This window comes from Nerophis ophidion, linkage group LG02 (genome assembly GCF_033978795.1).
Source record: "Nerophis ophidion isolate RoL-2023_Sa linkage group LG02, RoL_Noph_v1.0, whole genome shotgun sequence".
Classification (NCBI taxonomy): domain Eukaryota; kingdom Metazoa; phylum Chordata; class Actinopteri; order Syngnathiformes; family Syngnathidae; genus Nerophis; species Nerophis ophidion.
In genome coordinates this window covers 53,468,087-53,488,711 of record NC_084612.1, presented here as the reverse complement: position 1 = coordinate 53,488,711, position 20,625 = coordinate 53,468,087, and the positions used below count along the sequence as shown (strand labels likewise).

Here is a 20,625-nt window from a genome sequence, read left to right as displayed (position 1 = left end):
ATACATTCTGCCAGGGCTCAAAATTAGGTAGGTAGGTAGTGAAGTGAAGTGAAATATATTTAGATAGCACTTTTCTCTAGTGATTCAAATCGCCTTACATAGTGAAGCCAAATATCTAAGTTACATTTAAACCAGTGTGGGTGGCACTGGGAGCAGGTGGGTATAGCGTCTTGCCCAAGGACACAACATCAGTGATTATCATGGCGGAAGTGGGAATCGAACCTGGAACCCTTAAGTTGGTGGCACAGCTGCTCTGCCAACCGAGCTATATCGCCCCAATAACAATGACAATAAAGACCAAGTAGGTCTTTATTGTCATTGCACAAGTACAATGAAACTTTGTTTTCAGTACAGAACCAGTCAAGATTAGACAAACAAACAGTGTACAGGGTTACAGAACAGGAACGCTGATGGGTCGCCACAAGGCACCCCGTACAAGATAGGAAAAAGGGCAACGCTGGAGGAGGATGAGAAAAAAAAAAAAAATCTACACTGAGCTCTTAAGGGGACCCGGTCTGGAGTGGAAAAAAACCTCCATAGCAAAGCACATATACATATTACAACATCGCAAAATATCTAACAACAGAGGGGAGGGAGTGGGTGCCATGGTGGCAGACTGCAGCTCTTCAGGCGCTGCCCATCCATCCACTAAGGGATTCGCGTCAAGGGCGTTGGATGGGGGGTGGAGTAGGTGTGTGTGTGACGTATATTTTTGTGGATGCACGTGTGTGTGTAGACCTGCCGCGTGTCTCTGTTCCGCGGCCTTGATGTCGTGCAGTCGCTAGTCCATAGTCAACAATGAGAGACAATAAGGGAGTTTGTTGTGTGTTTGCCGCACTGTCCTTCGGGAGAGTCTCCAAGTCAGGGAAACAATCAAAGTTAAAATGTTTTGTATGCGAGTGAAAATACATTTTGCTTTTTACTATAAATTGTCTATAACTGGTCCTCAAAATCCATCCTGCAGGGTAGACAGTCCGATCGTATCTAAATCACAAGTGTCCACAGTTTTTCCCGCATACTCCAATCATTTGTGGCAGCTTTGGAGTACTTCGAAGTCTACCAGTAACTTCCAATTCGTGAACAAACCAGAGCAACGCTTACTCCAGTCAGCAGATGTCCTGTTGTCATAATTCCCAATAGGTAGATATCTTCACATCCTCGACTGAAATGGTCGCCAGGCACGCGGCACTCCTTCTTCTCCCAAGAGTCTGTGGTCCATCCATCCATTTTCTACCGCTTATTCCCTTTCGGGGTCGCGGGGGGCGCTGGCGCCTATCTCAGCTACAATCGGGCGGAAGGCAGGGTACACCCTGGACAAGTCGCCACCTCATCGCAGAGTCTGTGGTGTGTCCAGCAATGCGCTGATGTTTTTTTTTTTTTAATCAAAGCATCAAATGTGACGGTTAATTACAAAATGCACCAAATTGTTACATTTTGTTGAAGAAAAATTGCAGGGCCCACATTTTGTAAAACTCTTTGCAATATTTCGGAAGTTGTTATAAAATCTGTCACAGTATTATTATGAAATTTGTTCGATGATCTGATTAAATAATGTCACTGATTATTACAAAATGCAGAGGTGGGTAGAAATGCGCTACATTTACTCTGTTACATCTACTTGAGTAACTTTTGGGATAAATTGTACTTCTAAGAGTAGTTTTAATGCAACATACTTTTACTTGAGTATATTTATAGAGAAGAAACACTACTTTTACTCCGCTCCATTTATCTATATTCAGCTCGCTACTCGCTACTGATTTTTATTGATCTGTTAATGCAGGCTGTTTGTTTTGGTTTGTGAGACAGACCTTCAAAGTAGGATCAATTACATGCCTGTGTTTCACCAATCAAATGCAGTTTGACTCCGTTTCATCAATCAAATGCAGTCACTGGTGACGTTTGACTCCGTTTCACCAATCAAACAGAGCCAGGCGGTCACATGATTAACTGCACGCTTTTTTTTATAAACCTTTATTTATAATTTCAACATTTACAAACAGTTGAAAATAATAATCAAAATACGTCCAAAAACAGTACAAAATGGTGTAAAAAACGTACAAAACAGCGCCAGGGTGTTGTAAATTCAAAGGTAATAAAATGGAATGCAAAAAAAATAAATATATATAAAATAAACAAAGTACAAAGCCATAGGCTCACTCAATCTCAGTAAATAACTTAAATTTGGAACACAGCATCATCGTTTTCACAGCTTTTCGGTTGTTAGAGTTATTGTTTTAATGTAGAGTTCTAAATCTTTTTTAAAGGCACAAACAACAGGTCGGGTATTGAGAAACTTACATTTATTAAAATAAAACTTAGCCAATAGTATAATGAGGTTGCAAAGGTAAAATTATTTTTCATTTTTTTTTTTCAATACAGTGTAAAACCAAATATATATTATTTAATATATATTATTGTTTTAGTTGCTTAAGAGATTTTCCTGGCTCTGAATTTGTTCATTGTTATTTTTATGTTATTGCGCATCACTTGTTGCCGTCATCATTAAACGAACAGGTTACTCATCAGTTACTCAGTACTTGAGTAGTTTTTTCACAACATACTTTTTACTTTTACTCAAGTAAATATTTGGGTGACTACTCCTTACTTTTACTTGAGTAATACATCTCTAAAGTAACAGTACTCTTACTTGAGTACAATTTCTGGCTACTCTACCCACCTCTGACAAAATTTGACACTATCACATCGAGAGGAGCCAGGTGAGGTGGTTCGGGCATCTGTTCAGGATGCCACCCGAATACCTCCCTAGGTAGGTGTTTAGGGCACGTCCAACTGGTAGGAGGCCACGGGGAAGACTCAGGACACGTTGGGAAGACTATGTCTCTCGGCTGGCCTGGGAACGCCTCGGGATCCCCTGGGAAGAGCTGGACGAAGTGGCTAGGGAGAGGAAAGTCTGGGCTTCCCTGCTTAGGCTGCTGCCCCTGCGACATGACCTCAGATAAGCGGAAGAAAATGGATGGATGGATGGATGGACACTATCACGTAATGATATTAGGAATAATGATGTAATAAATAATTACAGTGGGGCGGTATAGCTCGGTTGGTAGAGTGGCCGTGCCAGCAACTTGAGGTTTGCAGGTTCGATTCCCGCTTCCGCCATTCTAGTCACTGCTGTTGTGTCCTTGGGCAAGACACTTTACCCACCTGCTCCCAGTGCCACCCACACTGGTTTAAATGTTACTTAGATGTTGGGATTCACTATGTAAAGCGCTTTAAGTCACTAGAGAAAATTGCTATATAAATATAATTCACTTCACTTCACTACAGTTAAAATACAAACAGGACAATACAAATTAGCATATCGTAAGATGCAAAAAAAGGAGACATTACAAAATATTTTATAAAATAAAACAAACGAACGTAAAAATAAAAAACAGATAATGGAATATTACTGGAATGCGCACTTAAACGAATGTGTCCTTGTATTACATCATGACATATAGTGTTATTACTAAGGCCAATGTTGTCCTGGCCCTCATTCAAATGTGTTTCATTGTAAAATCTTTGGAGCTTCGACATAAACAAGTGGGTCTATTGAGAAGCTTGTAAAAAAGCTATAAATTGCTGCTGTTGTTGCCAGAGTGCAGCGCTGGAGCCTGATGATGGTGGAGGATACATCATCCAGAAGCAGAAGATTTCGTTTCTGGAGAACAACCTGGACCAGCTAACCAAAGTCCACAAGCAGGTAATCACAACCATCAGCAATAAAGAAGCATTTAATGGTAAAATATGGGAAAAGTCCTCATCTGCACCCGTGCGTCGTTAAAAACCAGGACCCCCCCCCCCACATTATTTGTTTTGGCGTAGGAACTAGGTATCGACCAATATGTTGTATTCCCCGGGCTCTTTCACCTTAACTAACAGGTGAGACCATTTCTAAGATGGCTGTCGTCATTTTTTCTTGGATGTTACCGAAAATATGAGAATGTGTGAGCTGCTGCCTGCACTTCTTCACTTATATAATAAGTCTCCCTTCGGTCCAAATATGTACATAATGTTAGGATTTTTGGCAGAGTCCATCCAGCTCTGTTGCTTTGCTGTTTGAGTGAATCATGTAGCGTACTTTCCGGACCATAGGGCGCATAGCCGATGAATGGTCTATTGTCTATCTTTTTTTTATATGAGGTGCACCGGATTACAGGGTGCATTAAAGGAGTCATATTATTATTTTTTTTTTTTGTCTAAATGTAAAATACTTCCTTGGGGTCTACATAACGTGTAATGGTGGTTCTTTGCTGAAATCTTCCAGTCACTTTCTGACAGTCGCTTCAGGATGTACCGTTTTGTGGGCGGTCTTATTTACGTGCCTCCACTTGCCACTTGCCAACCTTGAGACCTCCGATTTCGGAAGGTGTGGGATGGTGGGTGGGTGGTGGGGGGGCATGGTCTGGGGCGGAGCGCGGGGGGTGGTTAAGAGTCAAATATTATATATATATATATATATAATACTTTCAGTGAATTCTATATTTATTTTATTATATATATATATATCCATCCATCCATCCATTTCCTACCGTTTATTCCCTTTTGGGATCGCGGGGGGCGCTGGCGCCTATCTAAGCTACAATCGGGCAGAAGACGGGGTACACCCTGGACAAGTTGCCACCTCATCGCAGGGCCGACACAGATAGACAGACAACATTCACACTCACATTCATACACTAGGGCCAATTTAGTGTTGCCAATCAACCTATCCCCAGGTGCATGTCTTTAAAAGTGGGAGGAAGGCGGAGTACCCGGGGGGAACCCACGCATTCACGGGGAGGACATGAAAACTCCACACAGAAAGATCCCGGGCCTCGGATTGAACCCAGGACTGCAGGACCTTCGTATTGTGAGGCAGACGCGCTAACCCCTCTGCCACCGTGAAGCCCCTATACATACATATATATATATATATATATATATATATATATATATATATATATATATATATATATATATATATATATATATATATATATATATATATATAAATACTTGAATTTCAGTGTTCATTTATTTACACATATACACACACATAACACTCATCTACTCATTGTTGAGTTAAGGGTTGAAATGTCCATCTTTGTTCTATTCTCTGCCACTATTTTTCTAACCACAGCTAGTCTCTCTGGCAGAGAAGAAGTCTAGCAAAACTCCTAGCCATTATAGACAACACCTCCCACCCACTACACTCGGACATTGCGGAGAGAATGAGCACGTTCAGTTGAAGGCTCAGACTCCCAAAATGTAACACGGAACGACACAGGAGTCTATAAAGCATATGTTCCTGGACTGCACTTAAATGTAGAATACATGTAGAATATATTTATATTATTCATATACTGTATATTATATATATTATATATATTATATTATTTATTATTATCATTGTTTCTTGTGAGCGAACTGTGGTGCTGAATTAAATAAAGTACATTCTATTCTACATTCTATTCTATTCTATGTACAGTAGATGGCATTATTGTCCTGTTTAAGAGTGTCACAAGTTAACATTGGAGTTTACGGCAGACAAACTGCTTCACGGCAGACGAAAATATGACTGCTGTTGGGAGGACTTTAATGAAACTGCCTAACAATAAACCCACATAAGAAACCAAGAACTCGCCCTCGATCATTCTACAGTTAAAACATCATTGGGCAGACACGCTCTTCATACTGTGGGAATGGGGATGTGAAAACAGACCCCTCCAGGTCCGCTTGGAGCTGGAGGGGGCGTGACCTGCAGCTCCGCCTGAATTTTGGGAGATTTTTTAGGGGAAATTTGTCCTGGGAGGTTTTCGGGAGAGGCGCTGAATTTTGGGAGTCTCCCGGAAAATCCGGGAGGGTTGGCAAGTATGACTTGGACAGGGTCTTCTCCCCGTCATCTTTGTTTTAGTGGTGTAGCGTGCAAGGACGGGAGTTGAATTGTCCCTTGAAAAACCGTCTGACCGGAACTCTCTAATAACTAAAGTTCCCTGGGTGAATAATATAATTCACTATACCGGTATGTTTTAGTGCTTTCATGGCGAGTTTACTGACGGATATAAGTAAGAACTTCACACTACTTTATATTAGAAATGGCAACAGTGGAGAATGCATGAAGATAGAGAACAAGAATAAGCTTATCGACTACGTTGTCGACACGGACTACAAAGGCGGACATGAGCAATTTTTCAGGATTTATGCAGATCATAAATACAGATCATCAGGTACCAGGAGGTAAGAAAAGTTGCTTTTGCATAATGTTGTGAATTAAAACGGCAGCTAATATGTCGTACCTTATACACACACCATAAAAATACTCCTATGTGTACTTTGCCAACAGTCCATCAAGTGGTGTGGCTTCATAGCTTACCAAAGTCCTACTAAAACATTTTGATAGATGTTTGAGCGCCGTGTGTAATGTTGTATATTTTCAATGGAACATATAAAATGTTGGTGTTTACTTTAGTCATATTGCCATCATAGTGCAGTCTACGCGTATCTCTTTGACTGCCATTTACAGGTCACACTTATCATTACACCATGCACAAAATAAAATAGGTTCGAGGTCGGTAAGCAAATCCAAAATTTCTCCGTACATTAAGCGCACTGTGTTATAAGGCGCACTGTCGAGTTTAGAGAAAATAAAATATTTTAAGTGTGCCTTATAGTCCGGAAAATACGGTAGCATGAAACTCGTTGCACACCTCTAATGATGCTCAGAGTGTTGCGGAGGCTTGTCTAGCTTCAGTCATGAAAACAAACAAGAGGTAACCAATAAAATGGAAAGAAAGTAGGACAAAAACTGGATTTTCCGGCAAAAATGTGTAGTTTTAGATTACACTATAGAAGACCAGCACTTCAAGAGGGACAGAAAGGGAGTGCTGAGTACTGCGGTAATAAAAAAAATAAAACTTTTCTCATGCAGGGCAAAAGGGATGGTGGTTGAGCAGTGGTTGTTACCATATTTTCTATATTATAAGATGCTACTTTTTTTTCCGACGCTTTGCACCCTGTGGCTTATAAAACCGTGCAGCTAATCTATCGACGTTTTTTCGCTAACAATCATAATGTTTTGCATTGAAAAAATTGTTTTCATAAAACCCAGACAGAGACACTGAAAAGCTGTGTCATTGTTTGTACAACTTTTGGACGAGTTTGCTTCCTGCAGCACCTAATGAAAAAAATGTTTCAGTATTTCGCAATTTTGTGTGGTAAACGAATGGCTAAATCAGGCTACAATGAAGGTTTTAGAATGGCCTTCCAAAAGTCCTGACTTAAACGTGTGGACAATGCTGAAGAAACAAGTCCATGTCAGAAAAAACAACAAATTTAGGTGAACTGCACCAATTTTGTCAAGAGGAGCGGTCAAAACTTTTGTGGATGGCGACCAAAAGCACCTTTATGCAGTGAAACTTGCCAAGGGACATGAAAGCAAATATTAACATTGCTGTATGTTTACTTTTGGCCCAGTAGATTTGCTCACATTTTCAGTTGAACCATAATAAATTCATAAAAGAAGCAAACTTCATGAATGATTTTGTGACCAACAAGTATGTGCTCCAATCACTTTATCACCAAAAAATAGGAGTTGTAGAAATGATTGGAAACTCAAGACAGCCATGACATTATATCATTTACACTTGTGTACACTTTTGATCGCGTAAGCTGTTTAAAGTTATTTTGTAGTGAAATAAAGTCAGATACCGATAAAAAAAACAACAACACATACTTGGCTAAATATCCATGCCTATAATCAACAAGGCCGATAAGATAATTAGAACCTGAACATGTATTTGAAGTTGATGGAAAAAAAAAACAGACGAATGAAAAAGTGCGAGCCTTGTGCATCATCCGTCATTGTTCTCTGCTGAAAACGTCTCTCAGGATCATCAATCAGTCGAGTGCAGCAACTTCACACAAGTGTCACCTTGGAGGAGCGTGGGGAACACGCAAGCGTTCAAGTGCCAAGGTGCCTTCTGGGAATCTAAGCGCCACAGGAGATGATGCTTGAGTCAATGCAAATGAATTTATTCTCATGCTGGAGCTCACCAACATGACTCAACACACATTCTTGCATCAAACTTTCTTCTACCCACTATTCCAAATTGTGTTTGACTTTCAATGGGGAACTGCGCTTTTTTGGAGTCTTGCCTGTCATTCAAAATCTTAATGCAAGACAAGAAAACATTTTTCCCTTTCTTGCGTATTTCAACTTGTAAAATACAGCTCCTAAACAATGCAGCTAGTGGGAGTCATCTATTAAACCAATAAAACCATAAATTAATCAAATCTTTATTATATACGTAAACAATGTGACAAAGAACATTTTACATCAATTAAACTAGGGATCTAGATATCTGGTCAGGATACTCCTAAATCTTTTGCCTTCACCTTCATTGTCCATTTTGGTGACGTTATATACTCTGGACCTAGACGTTGAGTTCGTGACAAACATTGCGGAACATTACTGATACAGTCTGCTTTGCCGTTTTCCTTGACAACCAGGTAATACAAACCACACGCTACCTTTTTTATCACATCCACGGGAGCCCGCATTCTCGTTGTCTCTCCTTTGACAAATGGACAAAGTTTTTGGCTAAGTAGAATCACAGCTGACCTGGACATTGGAAAGTTCTCATGCCGTCTGAGAAGTGTTGTATCCCAAATAGCTGCAATGGCTTTCTCTTAAGGTGTGATTTCCACAAGTGTCTGTACATGTAGAAGAAGGAGAAACATGGGCATGTCTGGATGGCTCGCATCCATATTCCAGTGGTTCGCTCTGAGTTACAAAACCACTTCATTATTAAGCTGGCTATGTCACTTCCTGTGTGGGGCGCGGTCTTTCTGGCGTCACTTCCTTTCCGAACTCAGTTTGTAAACGATCAATGAGTCCATACAAAGCTAAAAGCCGGAGATTGAAAAAATACACGGCGCACTTACCCATGTAAAAAATTGTCGGGGAGGTGGACCTTAAACGCTGGTTTAGTGTGGCTGAAACGGGATTTAGGCTAAATAATGATTTTAGTTTAATGGGTTAAACAACTTAGTGTAGACATGGCCTTAACCAAGTTTTAGCAACATTGTTAGTGTAAGCGCTAATGCCGAGGAACTTATTTTAGGCCGGGGGTGTCAAACTCAAATACAGAGTGGGCCAAAATTTAAAACCGAACAAAGCCGCGGGCCGAGGTTGAACAAATTAACCTTTTAATAGGGACCCAAACAAGTTTTGCATTGAATATTAAACAAGCAAGGCTTATATAACTTTATAGTGACATGCAAAATCGAGTTTCAAATAATAATAATAATTAAAAACTATCAATGGCTTATCAAATAAAATTTAAATAAAAATTGAATGCCTCTTTTCGGCGGTGGGGTTGAGGTGGACGGGGTTTGGTGATAGCGGGGGGTGTATATTGTAGCGTCCCGGAAGAGTTAGTGCTGCAAGGCGTTCTGGGTATTTGTACTGTTGTGTTTATGTTGTGTTACGGTGCGGATGTTCTCCCGAAATGTGTCATTCTTGTCTGGTGTGGGTTCACAGTGTGGCGCATATTTGTAACAGTGTTAAGGTTGTTTATACGGCCACCCTCAGTGTGACCTGTATGGCTGTTGACCAAGTAGGCCTTGCATTCACTTGTGTGTGTGTATAAGCCGCATATATTATGTGACTGGGCCGGCACACTGTTTGTATAGAGGAAAAGTGGAGGTGGAGACAGGTTGTAGACAACGCCAAAGGCTGTGCCTTTAAAGCCCACCCCAAATATTGTTGTCCGGGATGAAATTCGGGAGGGGCACTGAACTTCGGGAGTCTCCCGGAATAAATCGAGAGGGTTGGCAAGTAAGAGTGTTAGCGGTGAATGCGGTGTTACAGCGGCGGGCCAGCTCTAATGTTAATTTGATATTGCCTCAAGGGCCAAGTGAAATTACACGGTGGGCCAAATTTGGCCCGCGGGCCAGAGTTTGACACCCATGTTTTAGGCACAATGATCACTGAGAGGTAACTACTGTAGCTTATGCAGCCATTGACATAGCCTCCAGGTTGGTTTACGTGTGCTACTTCATAAATCAAGCATTTTACTTGTATAGTAAGTTGTGGACCTAAACCGAGAAGTTGGTCCGCTTTGAAATTCAAATTAGACCTGAAGGCATCCAAAGGAAATCATGACAATATGGTAATGTACTTCTTTTACCTGAGAAGTGAAGATTATGATGCAAAATAAGTAAATATTACACTTTCTCATTACATTACATTACATTTGCATTGTACCACGTTGTCGCAATTGTCGTGACCCCAGGGTGCAGAGACAGGAAAGGGTATTCAGGAAAAACATGTATTTAATAATTAGAAAGTAGATCAGCAAAGAAGTGCACAGGAAAGGCTATAATAATAATAATAATAATAATACATTTTATTTGTAAAATCACTTTACATTGAACAAACAATCTCAAAGTGCTATGGTGCATTAAAAAAACAAAATCAAAGTTGGAACAACAAATAGCTGCCCCCAACAGGTAAAATAAATAGTAAAATAAAATAAACACTATCCATCCATCCATTTTCTACCGCTTATTCCTTTTAGGGTCGCGGGGGCGCTGGTGCCTATCTCAGCTACAATCGGTTGGAAGGCGGGGTACACCCTGGACAAGTCGCCACTAATCGCAGGGCCAACACAGATAGACAGACAACATTCACACTCACATTCACACAATAGCGCCAATTAAGTGTTGCCAATCAACCTGTCCCCAGGTGCATGTCTTTGGAATAAAAAGGAGAAGAGCCTAACAGCTAGAACTAGCACACATACATTTAACAAAGGGCTTTTTTTTTAATGAAGGGTTTTTAAACCTTTTTTTAAAAGCATCCACAGTCTGTGGTGCCCTCAGGTGGTCAGGCAGAGTGTTCCACAGACAGAGAGCTATGGAGCATAGACGAACAAAGCAATGAAAATCATCCAGCTCCGACTGAGAACCCCTTCTGATTTGTGATCAGAGACAGGTGGGTCTCCTGATCACCAATCAGAGGAAGGTGTGTATCAACAGCAGCCACAACAAAGGACGGAAGGCGTGCTGAAACAAATAAACATTTAAGACAGGAAAAACAATTTTACCAAATCTAACAGGTCATGACATGACGTTTTTGGACGTCTATGAGAGCATTTTAGGCAGAATAGAACATATCAACATTACTTGCATTGTTAGCCCCCTCTTACTAACATTTGTTTACGATTTTAAATTGTTTAAAATGCATACAAAAAGAAAAAAATACATGTTTTATCTCACATAAGGATTGTGAATGAGTCCAAATTTTACAACAAATACTGGAGCTCCCCTTTAAGTTTTCTCTTTTTCTTGCAAATTTAGATGACTTGAGATTCAATTGCCTTTGATTTTCTTTTTCTGGATGAGAGGTGCACTGCAGCAGCGATCCAATCGTGGTGTGGCTGCAGGGAGTTCATCTTCTCCTGCTGCTGGAACTGCAGATACAAACTCTGCTCATAAATCAACTAAAGTCTCGGACTAAGCAGAGTTCTCTCATTGTAATCACTAAGCTGCATGCAGACACTGTGCTCTTTTTATTAGTTTCCTCCCTGGATGGGAACGCTACTGTACTTTGCTTTTACTCTAATATAGTTATCCCTCATTTATCACAGCTCATTTGTTCCAAGCCTGTCCATGGTAAACTCATTTGTTTATGACTTCCATTTATTTACTACTGCTTATTCCCTTTGGGGGTGTTTGTGACTTTCCATATATATATATATATATATATATATATATATATATATATATATATATATATATATATATATATATATATATATATATATATATATATTATTTTTATTTTTTTTACATTATTAGCACTTTCTAAACATGCATTAACAGCCATATAGTCACCTTTGCACTCGTGTCACTCAAAATAGTGTCTTTTATTATTGATTGCATTACTCACTGGCAATCCTCCAAGCGTCATTGCTATGCCCATCCAGTACAGCACCGGTGTCAAACTCAAGGCCCGGGGGCCAGATGAGTCCCGCCATTTCATTTCCTCGCTCCTAAATATTCCAAAGTCAACTGTCTGCTTTATTAGAAGACAATGGAAGAGTTTGGGAACAACAGCAACTCAGCAATAAAGTGGTAGGCCACATAAACTGAAAGAGAAGGGTCAGCGGATGCTGAAGTACATAGTGCAAAGACTTTCTGCACAGTCAACTGCTACAGAGTTACAAACGTTGTGTGACCTTCCAATTAGCCCACGTATAGTACACAGAGAGCTTCATGGAATGGGTTTTACATGGCCTAACAGCTGAATCTAAGCCATACATCACCAAGTCCAATGCATGGCGTGGGATGCACTGGTCTAAAGCACGTCGCCACTGGATTCTAGAGCGGTCCCGTTGCCTTCTCTGGAGTGATGAATCACGATTTTTCATCTGGCAATCTGATGGACCAGTGTGGGTTTGGAGGTTGCCAGGAGAGCGCTACATTTCGGAATGTATTGTGCCGAGTGTGAAATTTGGTGGAGGAGGAATTATGGGGTTGGGTTGTTTTTCAGGAGTTGGGCTTGGCCCCTTAGTTCCAGTGAAAGGAACTTTGAATGTTCCAAGATACCAAAACATTTTGGACAATTCCATGCTCCCAACCTTGTGGGAACAGTTTGAAGCGGGCCCCTTCCTCTTTCAACATGACTGTGCACCAGTGCACAAAGCAATGTCCATAAAGACATGGATGACAGAGCCTGGTGTGGATGAACTTGACTGGCCTGCACAGAGTCCTGACCTGAACCCGATAGAACACCTTTTGGATGAATTAGAACGGAGACTGAGAGCCAGGCCTTCTCCACCAACATCAGTGTGTCACCAATGCGCTTTTTGAAGACTGATGCAAAATTCCTATAAAGACACTCTGCAACCTTGTGAACAGCCTTCCCAAAAGAGTTGAAGCTGTAATAGCTGCAAAAGGTGGACCCACATCATATTGAACCCGATGTGTTAGGAATGGGATGGCACTTCATGTTCATGTGTGAGTCAAGGCAGGTGGCCAAATACTTTTGACAATTTAGTGTATATCTAGTATGGATAGGTAGGAAAGTCATTGATTGGTTGATTGGAGCTCCGCTGCTACAAAATTTGGCCGCTCTAATCCTGCGAGACTTCAGTGGTTACATAAAATAATTAACATAATAGAGTTACATTCTTTTTTGCGACTAACAACAAGAGAGCAACATGGCTGACAGCATTAAACAAGCTTTATAAACAACGCACTCCTGAATCTTAAATCTATAGTGTGGTAAACGTTTGGATTTTTTTTTAAAGAATGGTCAGTTGGATAAAAGTGTGGCTGTTACGGTTGTACAGGGCAAAAGACGGCACAGACAAGAGGGACGTTATTTTGGCTCTATCTATCCATCTATCTATCCATCTATCTATCTATCTATCTATCTATCTATCTATCTATCTATCTATCTATCTATCTATCTATCTATCTATCTATCTATCTATCTATCTATCTATCTATCTATCTATCTATCTATCTATCTATCTCTCTATTTATGTATCTATCTATCTCTCTATCTATCTATCTATCTATCTATCTATCTATCTATCTATCTATCTATCTATCTATCTATCTATAAATGTATATGTGTGCGACTATGTGTGAAGAATAACGGATGAGTGTTACCCGGAAGTGTTGAGCAAGGTGCGGAAGTCCAAGAGGGTGGAAAGACAAGCTTAGAGGTCCATGAGACAGGCAGGCAGTCGGGGGCAATGGCAAGGCGTCCAAGTCTGTGTCCAGGCGGAAGGTCGAGATCCAAGATGCAGCCAGCAAAGGGAACACAGGGAGACGAGACCCACAGCTTGTGATGTGGAAACGAAGGTAGGCTGTGTACAGGACAGGTCGCTACGTTCTGACCCAGGATAGCAGGTTGTGCTGGTTAATGAAGGCAGGGCTTATCATCTGCGACAGGTGTGTTGATTGCAGATGATCGATTGCAGCTCTTTGCTGCAGCCGGTGGCACGTGCCGTGACAGTGGCCACTTGTAAAGTTTGGAAAGCAACGATAAAGAAGCAGCAGCACAACTAACCTTGTCACACACCTGTTGTGACGACATTGAGAGATGAGGACGCTAATGCTAGCAGAGCTACCAACTCACAAGACAAGGACACTGATTTGCAAGACTTCCAGCCCAAATTGAGCCACACCTTTGCGAGGCAACCACATCATTCATTGTGCTAAAGATAACGACCGAGCTGCACGGTTACCAGCAGAATGGCACTTTGAAAAGTCCTTGGGCTTCTACAATAAAGCTGCTGTTTAGTTTACTTAATTGTATCTCACACTTCTCATTATAGCACCTCTACTTCATGCAGACCTTGCTTTTTTCTTCATTTAATTGTTGCTACCTGCAGCAAGAACCTGGGTGCTTTTCCTAAAGTGTTTTGTTTAAATCTTCTTTTCCTAATGTTTATAGGTTGGAATGCACTTAAGTTGTTAGTTTTACTATTTCTTTATAATTGATACGGGAACTGCCTGTGTATTTAAAAAATAACTCAATGACAATGTTGTGACATGATACATAAGGTAAATGGGTCATACTTTGGGGAGGTTTTGCTCCTCTGGGTTCTTTTGACCACTAGTCATCGACATCACCACTCCTTTTCAGAGTTAACAATAATGTTTATTTTACAATAAACGTGTTAGATTATGCAAAGTCTGTGTCCTTTTCAGCAATTGTCTTTTTCCTTGATCGAGGACATGAATGGTTTTCTATCAGAGTCGTCTGTCTTGCTTTCGCTCCCCTGGTGCTTCGGCAACTGCCATCAACAACAACTCCCCTCTCCTTCCCGACTGCTGCCTTTAACAGAGCGACAGGTGATCAGAAAAATACTCTCAACTGTGTCATCTACGCACCTGCCGCTGATCTCGAAGCTGGTCCTGACACACCCCGTTTCGCTGCAGGTCCGCACGCCACGCCCCCCACATACTTCTATAGGGTTTGTCTACCTTCAAGGTACTCAAAGCGCTTTGACATTATTTCCACATTCACCCATTCACACACACATTCATAGTGGGTGCTGCCATGCAAGGCCCTAACCACCACCCGTCAGGAGCAAGGGTAAAGTGTCTTGCTCAAGGACACAACACACGTGACTAGGAAGGCGGAAGCTGGGGAATCAAACCAGGAATCCACTGTACCAACCCGAGCCACACCGTCACCTGATACATCACATTTTTTGTCACCATGCAATGATTCCATCTGCATCAAATGGCATTGAATCGTATTGCGTTGAATCGTCATGTTTTAAAATGTACTGTTAGTTGGGGTGTTGGAAAAAATTGATTCGAATACAAATCGAATCGAATCGAATTGAATACGGTGTGCAGAATCGATTCTCATTTTTAAAAAAATTATTTAAAAAAAAAAAATATATATATATAAATGTATATATATATATATATATATATATATATATATATATATATATATATATATATATATATATATATATATATATATATTAGGGGTGGGCAAATTAATGCGTTAATTACGCGTTAACTCATCAATCTATTAACGCCGACAATTATTTTATCGCACATTTGCGTATGTTGTTTACATGCTTTTATTTTGTTAACGCCTTTTCTTAAAAAGATGGCGTCGCCCGGATGGGCCTCGTTGTCGAGGGGCTCTTGGTAAAGATGGAACATTTCATGTTAGACCCGCTCGACATCCATTGCTTTCCTCCTCTCCAAGGTTCTCATAGTCATCATTGTCACCAACGTCCCACTGGGTGTGAGTTTTCCTTGCCCTTATGGGGGCCTACCGAGGATGTCATAGTGGTTTGTGCAGCCCTTTGAGACACTAGTGATTTAGGGCTATATAAGTAAACATTGATTGATTGATTGATGGAAAAATACCGGACAATTCTGCAAATTTCATGGCCGGCTTACAGCGTGGTCACTCCGGGATCACGTACGACCGCCAGACAATTCTGAATGTGGATAGATCGGGCCGTTTTGGACTGAATGACGCGTGCTTGCTAGACCGGCTAGCTAGCATGGGAATACTTTGCCGGCTACATCCAGGGGCCTGTGAAGCAGCGGAGTATATATGTTGTCTGTCTATTTATCAATAATGCAGACGAGGAGTGTTAGCTGAGTTCTTAGCATTTACTTTCAGAGCGTGCATATCACAACATACAAGATGCCGTCATGGCGACACAACCTATACCGGGCTACCGCGCATGCGCGTCACTCCTGTTGCATGCCGGGTAGGGTAGTTCTCATAATATCACAATATAGTACCATGTATATGCGTTCAGTTTATCAAAGCACCAAGCAAACAATCGGAAAACTCCCATCATATCAATTCCTAGATATGGTCATAATTATTTTAAGTGCACTACGCAGAATAAACACAACATTATTAATAATGCTACTACAGATAATTTGATCAAAAATTCCCTAAAACAGCCCACTACCTATAATAGAGGTTTTTTAAACATAAGATCCCTGATAAAAAAAATGTTTCTGCTGTTACCTCAGAAATTGCCTGTTCAGATGTTATGATTGTGGCTCAGAGATTTGTATGTAGATGATATTTATTTTCCATAACAAACAGGATAACTTAAATACCCTGGCAGTGGCAATAGGCTTAAATGTTTGTATTTACATTTTTTGAGTTGATTTTCATAAAATATGCTATTTAACTGCTACTGTTTAACAAGGACTGATTTAAATTGTGTTTGCACAACAAATGTTTTGGCGCTTTTGTTCATGTGGGGGAATATTCCAATAAAGGTGCATTACACACTACTTTTGAATTCATTATTGGGCTTTGCGTGTACAATGCAGTTAATCGCGAATAATCGGAGAACTAGTGCAATTAACTTCGATTAAAAATTGTAATCGTTGCCCAGCCCTAATATATATATATATATATATTTTTTTTTTTTATCACTCCAACAAAACAATACACAGCAATACCATAACAATGCAATCCAATTCCAAAACCAAACCTGACCCAGCAACACTCAGAACTGCAATAAAGACACAAACACGACACAGAACAAACCAAAAGTAGTGAAACAAAAATGAATATTATCAACAACAGTAACAAGATTAGTTTTAATTTCAGCATAGCAGTGATTAAAAATCCCTCATTGACATTATCATTAGACATTTATAAAAATAATAAAAATGAACAATAGTGTCACAGTGGCCTACACTTGCATCACATCTCATAAGCTTGACAACACACTGTGTCCAATGTTTTCACAAAGTCCTATTTTCGGTTTGTTTAATAGTTAAAACAAATTTACATTATTGCAATCAGTTGATAAAACATTCTCCTTTACGATTCTAAAAGTTAAAAAAAAAAAAAATCTACTACTCTGCTAGCATGTCAGCAGAGTGGGGTAGATCCTGCTGAAATACTATGTACTGAATGAATACAGAATCGTTTTGAATCGGAAAAATATCGTTTTTGAATCGAGAATCGAATCGAATCGATATATTATCGAATTGTGACCCCAAGAATCGATATTGAATCGAATCGTGGGACGCCCTAATTGTTAGTAAATCATATCGTAACCCATGTATCTCGATTCATATCGGAGTACCATTTAATGTAGAGATTCACACCCTTAGGAAACATCTTTAATGATACAATTTAATGATACAAAATATGACAAATACTACACTGTAAACTTTTCCTACATTTTGTCATATTCCACACTAATTTTTGTCCTGAAAGTTCTACGCACAACAAACACCCCATGACGATGTGGAAACATTTTTTTTTTTATAGAAATTTGTGCAAATGTAAAAAAAAATAAAAAAAAATCACGTGTGCATACATTATATTGCCAAAAGTATTTGGCCACCTGCCTTGACTCAAATATGACCTTGAAGTGCCATCCCATTCCTAGCCCATAGGTTTTAATATGATGTCAGTACACCTAAGGGGCCAAGCCCAACTCCTGAAAACAACCCCAAACCATAATTCCTTCTCCAACAAATTTCAGTCCGAAAGACAGCGTTCTCCTGGCAACCTCCAAACCCAGACTGGTCCATCAGATTGCCAGATGGAAAAGTGTGATTCATCACTCCAGAGAAGACGTCTCCACTGCTCTAGAGTCCAGTGGCAACGTGCTTTACACCACTGCATCCCACACTTTGCATTGGACTTGGTGATGTATGGCTTAGATGCAGCTATTCGGCCATGTAAACCCATTGCATGAAGCTCTCTGTGTACTGTACGTGGGCTAATTGGAAGGTCACATAAAGTTTGGCGCTTTGTAGCAATTGACTGTGCAGAAAGTCTTTGCACTATGTGCTTCGGCATCCGCTCACCCCTCTCTGTCAGTTTACATGGCCTACCACTTGGTGGCTGAGTTGCTGTTGTTCCCAAACTCTTCCATATTCTTACAATGAAGCCGACAGTTGACTTTGGAATATTTAGGAGCGAGGACATTTCACGACTGGATTTCTTGCACAGTTGGCATCCTATGACAGTTCCACGCTGGAAATCACTGAGAGCTGCCCATTATTTCACAAATGTTTGTAAAACAGTCTCCATGCCTAAGTGCTTGATTTTATACACCTGTGGCCAAGTGATTAGGATACCTGTTTCTCATCATTTGGATGGGTGGCCAAATACTTTTGGCAATATAGTGTAAGTATTCACAGCCTTTACTCAATATTTTATTGATGCACCTTTTGCAGAAATGACAGCCTCAAGTATTTTTAAATACAATGCCACCTGTCTTTGGACAATTTCACCCGCTCCTCTTTGCAGCACCTCTCAAGCTCCATCAGGTTAGATTGGCAGCAATGGTTTTCATCTCGGGTGTCTGCATTCATCTTTCCCTCTATCCTGACTATCCGCCAAGTTCCTGTCGCTGAAAAACATCCCCACAGCATGATGCTGCCACCACCATGCTTCACTATAGGGATGGTGCTTGGTGTGACACCAGGCATTCACACCAATGAGTTTAATCTTTAAGAAATTGGCCAAATATTGGTGTGTGCGGTCTTTTAATAATCATAATACATGCATTTTCAAAACCTCAAAGATGCTTGGAGAAAAAACAATTTGAGTATATAAAATAGCGAAACACAACACAAAACAGAGAAAGTGCAGTTTAAAAGTACATACATGATTAAAATATAATGTGATCCGTGACCCCGAATGGGACAAGCGGTAGAAAATGGATGGATGGGTGTTACTAAGTGTGAACATTTTAAAGTCATATGTTTGAAACAAGTGTGCCTTTTAAGTTTTCACTAAATATGATCTATTTGACAAATTTGAATTTAAAAATGGGGGTAATCTGGGTCAAACCAGTGGAGAAGCGATGCTTTAGTTAACTTACTTGATATCAGGGGCGTCGCCAGACATATTTCACTGGGGCACGTGCCCCACTGTTGATCTGCAATGCCCCAGTAAAAATTTCACCAATAAAAAAAAAAACGCTTCAGAGTTTTAAGTCTACATAACATAGACAGCAGCGCACATACCACTTAATATGGTAATTTATTGCTACTGTATTCACTCCACGAAACAGTGAGCACATGGCTACTTAATATGGTAATTTTTTCACGTGTGGATCGAGACTTGGTTGAGAGAGACAGAGAGAGGGGGGGGGGGGGGGGATTCGAATCACTGCGTGAGGTAGGTGACGTTAGCCAACAACGATTTGTTAATTACAATATTTTGATTTTGATTCGACTCAAACTGTAACTCCTAGATGGATTTAGCCCTTTGATGCATAACATATGCACACCCCTTTTAATGCACAACATGGGTCAAAAATTGACCCGCATCAATTTCCCATGTTATTTCTTGCTGCCTGAGTGTCTCTTTGCTGTATCTTTTGAAATCAATGTATTTTATAATTTAATACTTCAAATATTCTTTAAAAATACTGTTTTTGATTACCACAAATCATTATTTATATTTTTCTTACCATACCTTATGAACAAAAGTATTTTTTGTAAAACTACATCAAGTTTACACACATGGGTCAAAAATGACCCGCATTAATTTCCCATGTTATTTCATGCTGCCTGGGTGTTTCTTTGCTGTATCTTTTGAAATCAATGTATTTTATAATGTAATAATTCAAATATTCTTTAAAAAACTTTTTTTTGATTACCACAAATCATTATTTATATTTTTCCTACCATACTTTATGAACAAAAGTATTTTTTGTAATACTACACCAAGTTTACACACATGGGTCAAAAATGGATGAAGGTATATTACAATAATATTTTACTTCAAATACCTATTTTAGATGTGATTCGGGCCAAACAATTATACATTTATTATTTGAAACCTGGTTATTTGTAATTTTGGCAACATCTGGCAGTAACAAAAATAAACTTGTGAATTAGACCAACGTAAAATAAAATTGTCAATTCAGTTCTTATGATTATTTTATTCTTTATTAGTTAGTTATCCAAAGACATGCACCTGGGAATAGGTTGATTGGCAACACTAAATTGGCACTAGTGTTTGAATGTGAGTGTGAATGTTGTCTGTCTATCTGTGTTGGACCTGCGATGAGGTGGCGACTTGTCCATGGTGTACGCCGCCTTTCGCCCGATTGTAGCTGAGATAGGCGCCAGAAAGCGGTA

At 40.0% G+C, this 20,625-nt stretch overlaps 1 protein-coding gene across 1 annotated transcript in view; it reads left to right on the top strand.

Moving 5' to 3' along the window:
- Positions 1 to 20,625, top strand: part of LOC133548252 (kinesin heavy chain-like) — a 285,184-nt gene that overhangs the window by 200,730 nt on the left and 63,829 nt on the right. Inside the window, exon 23 of the mRNA XM_061893571.1 lies at positions 3,599 to 3,703. Within this exon, the coding sequence (XP_061749555.1) occupies positions 3,599 to 3,703 (105 nt within the window). The remainder of the gene's footprint in view (positions 1 to 3,598; positions 3,704 to 20,625) is intronic.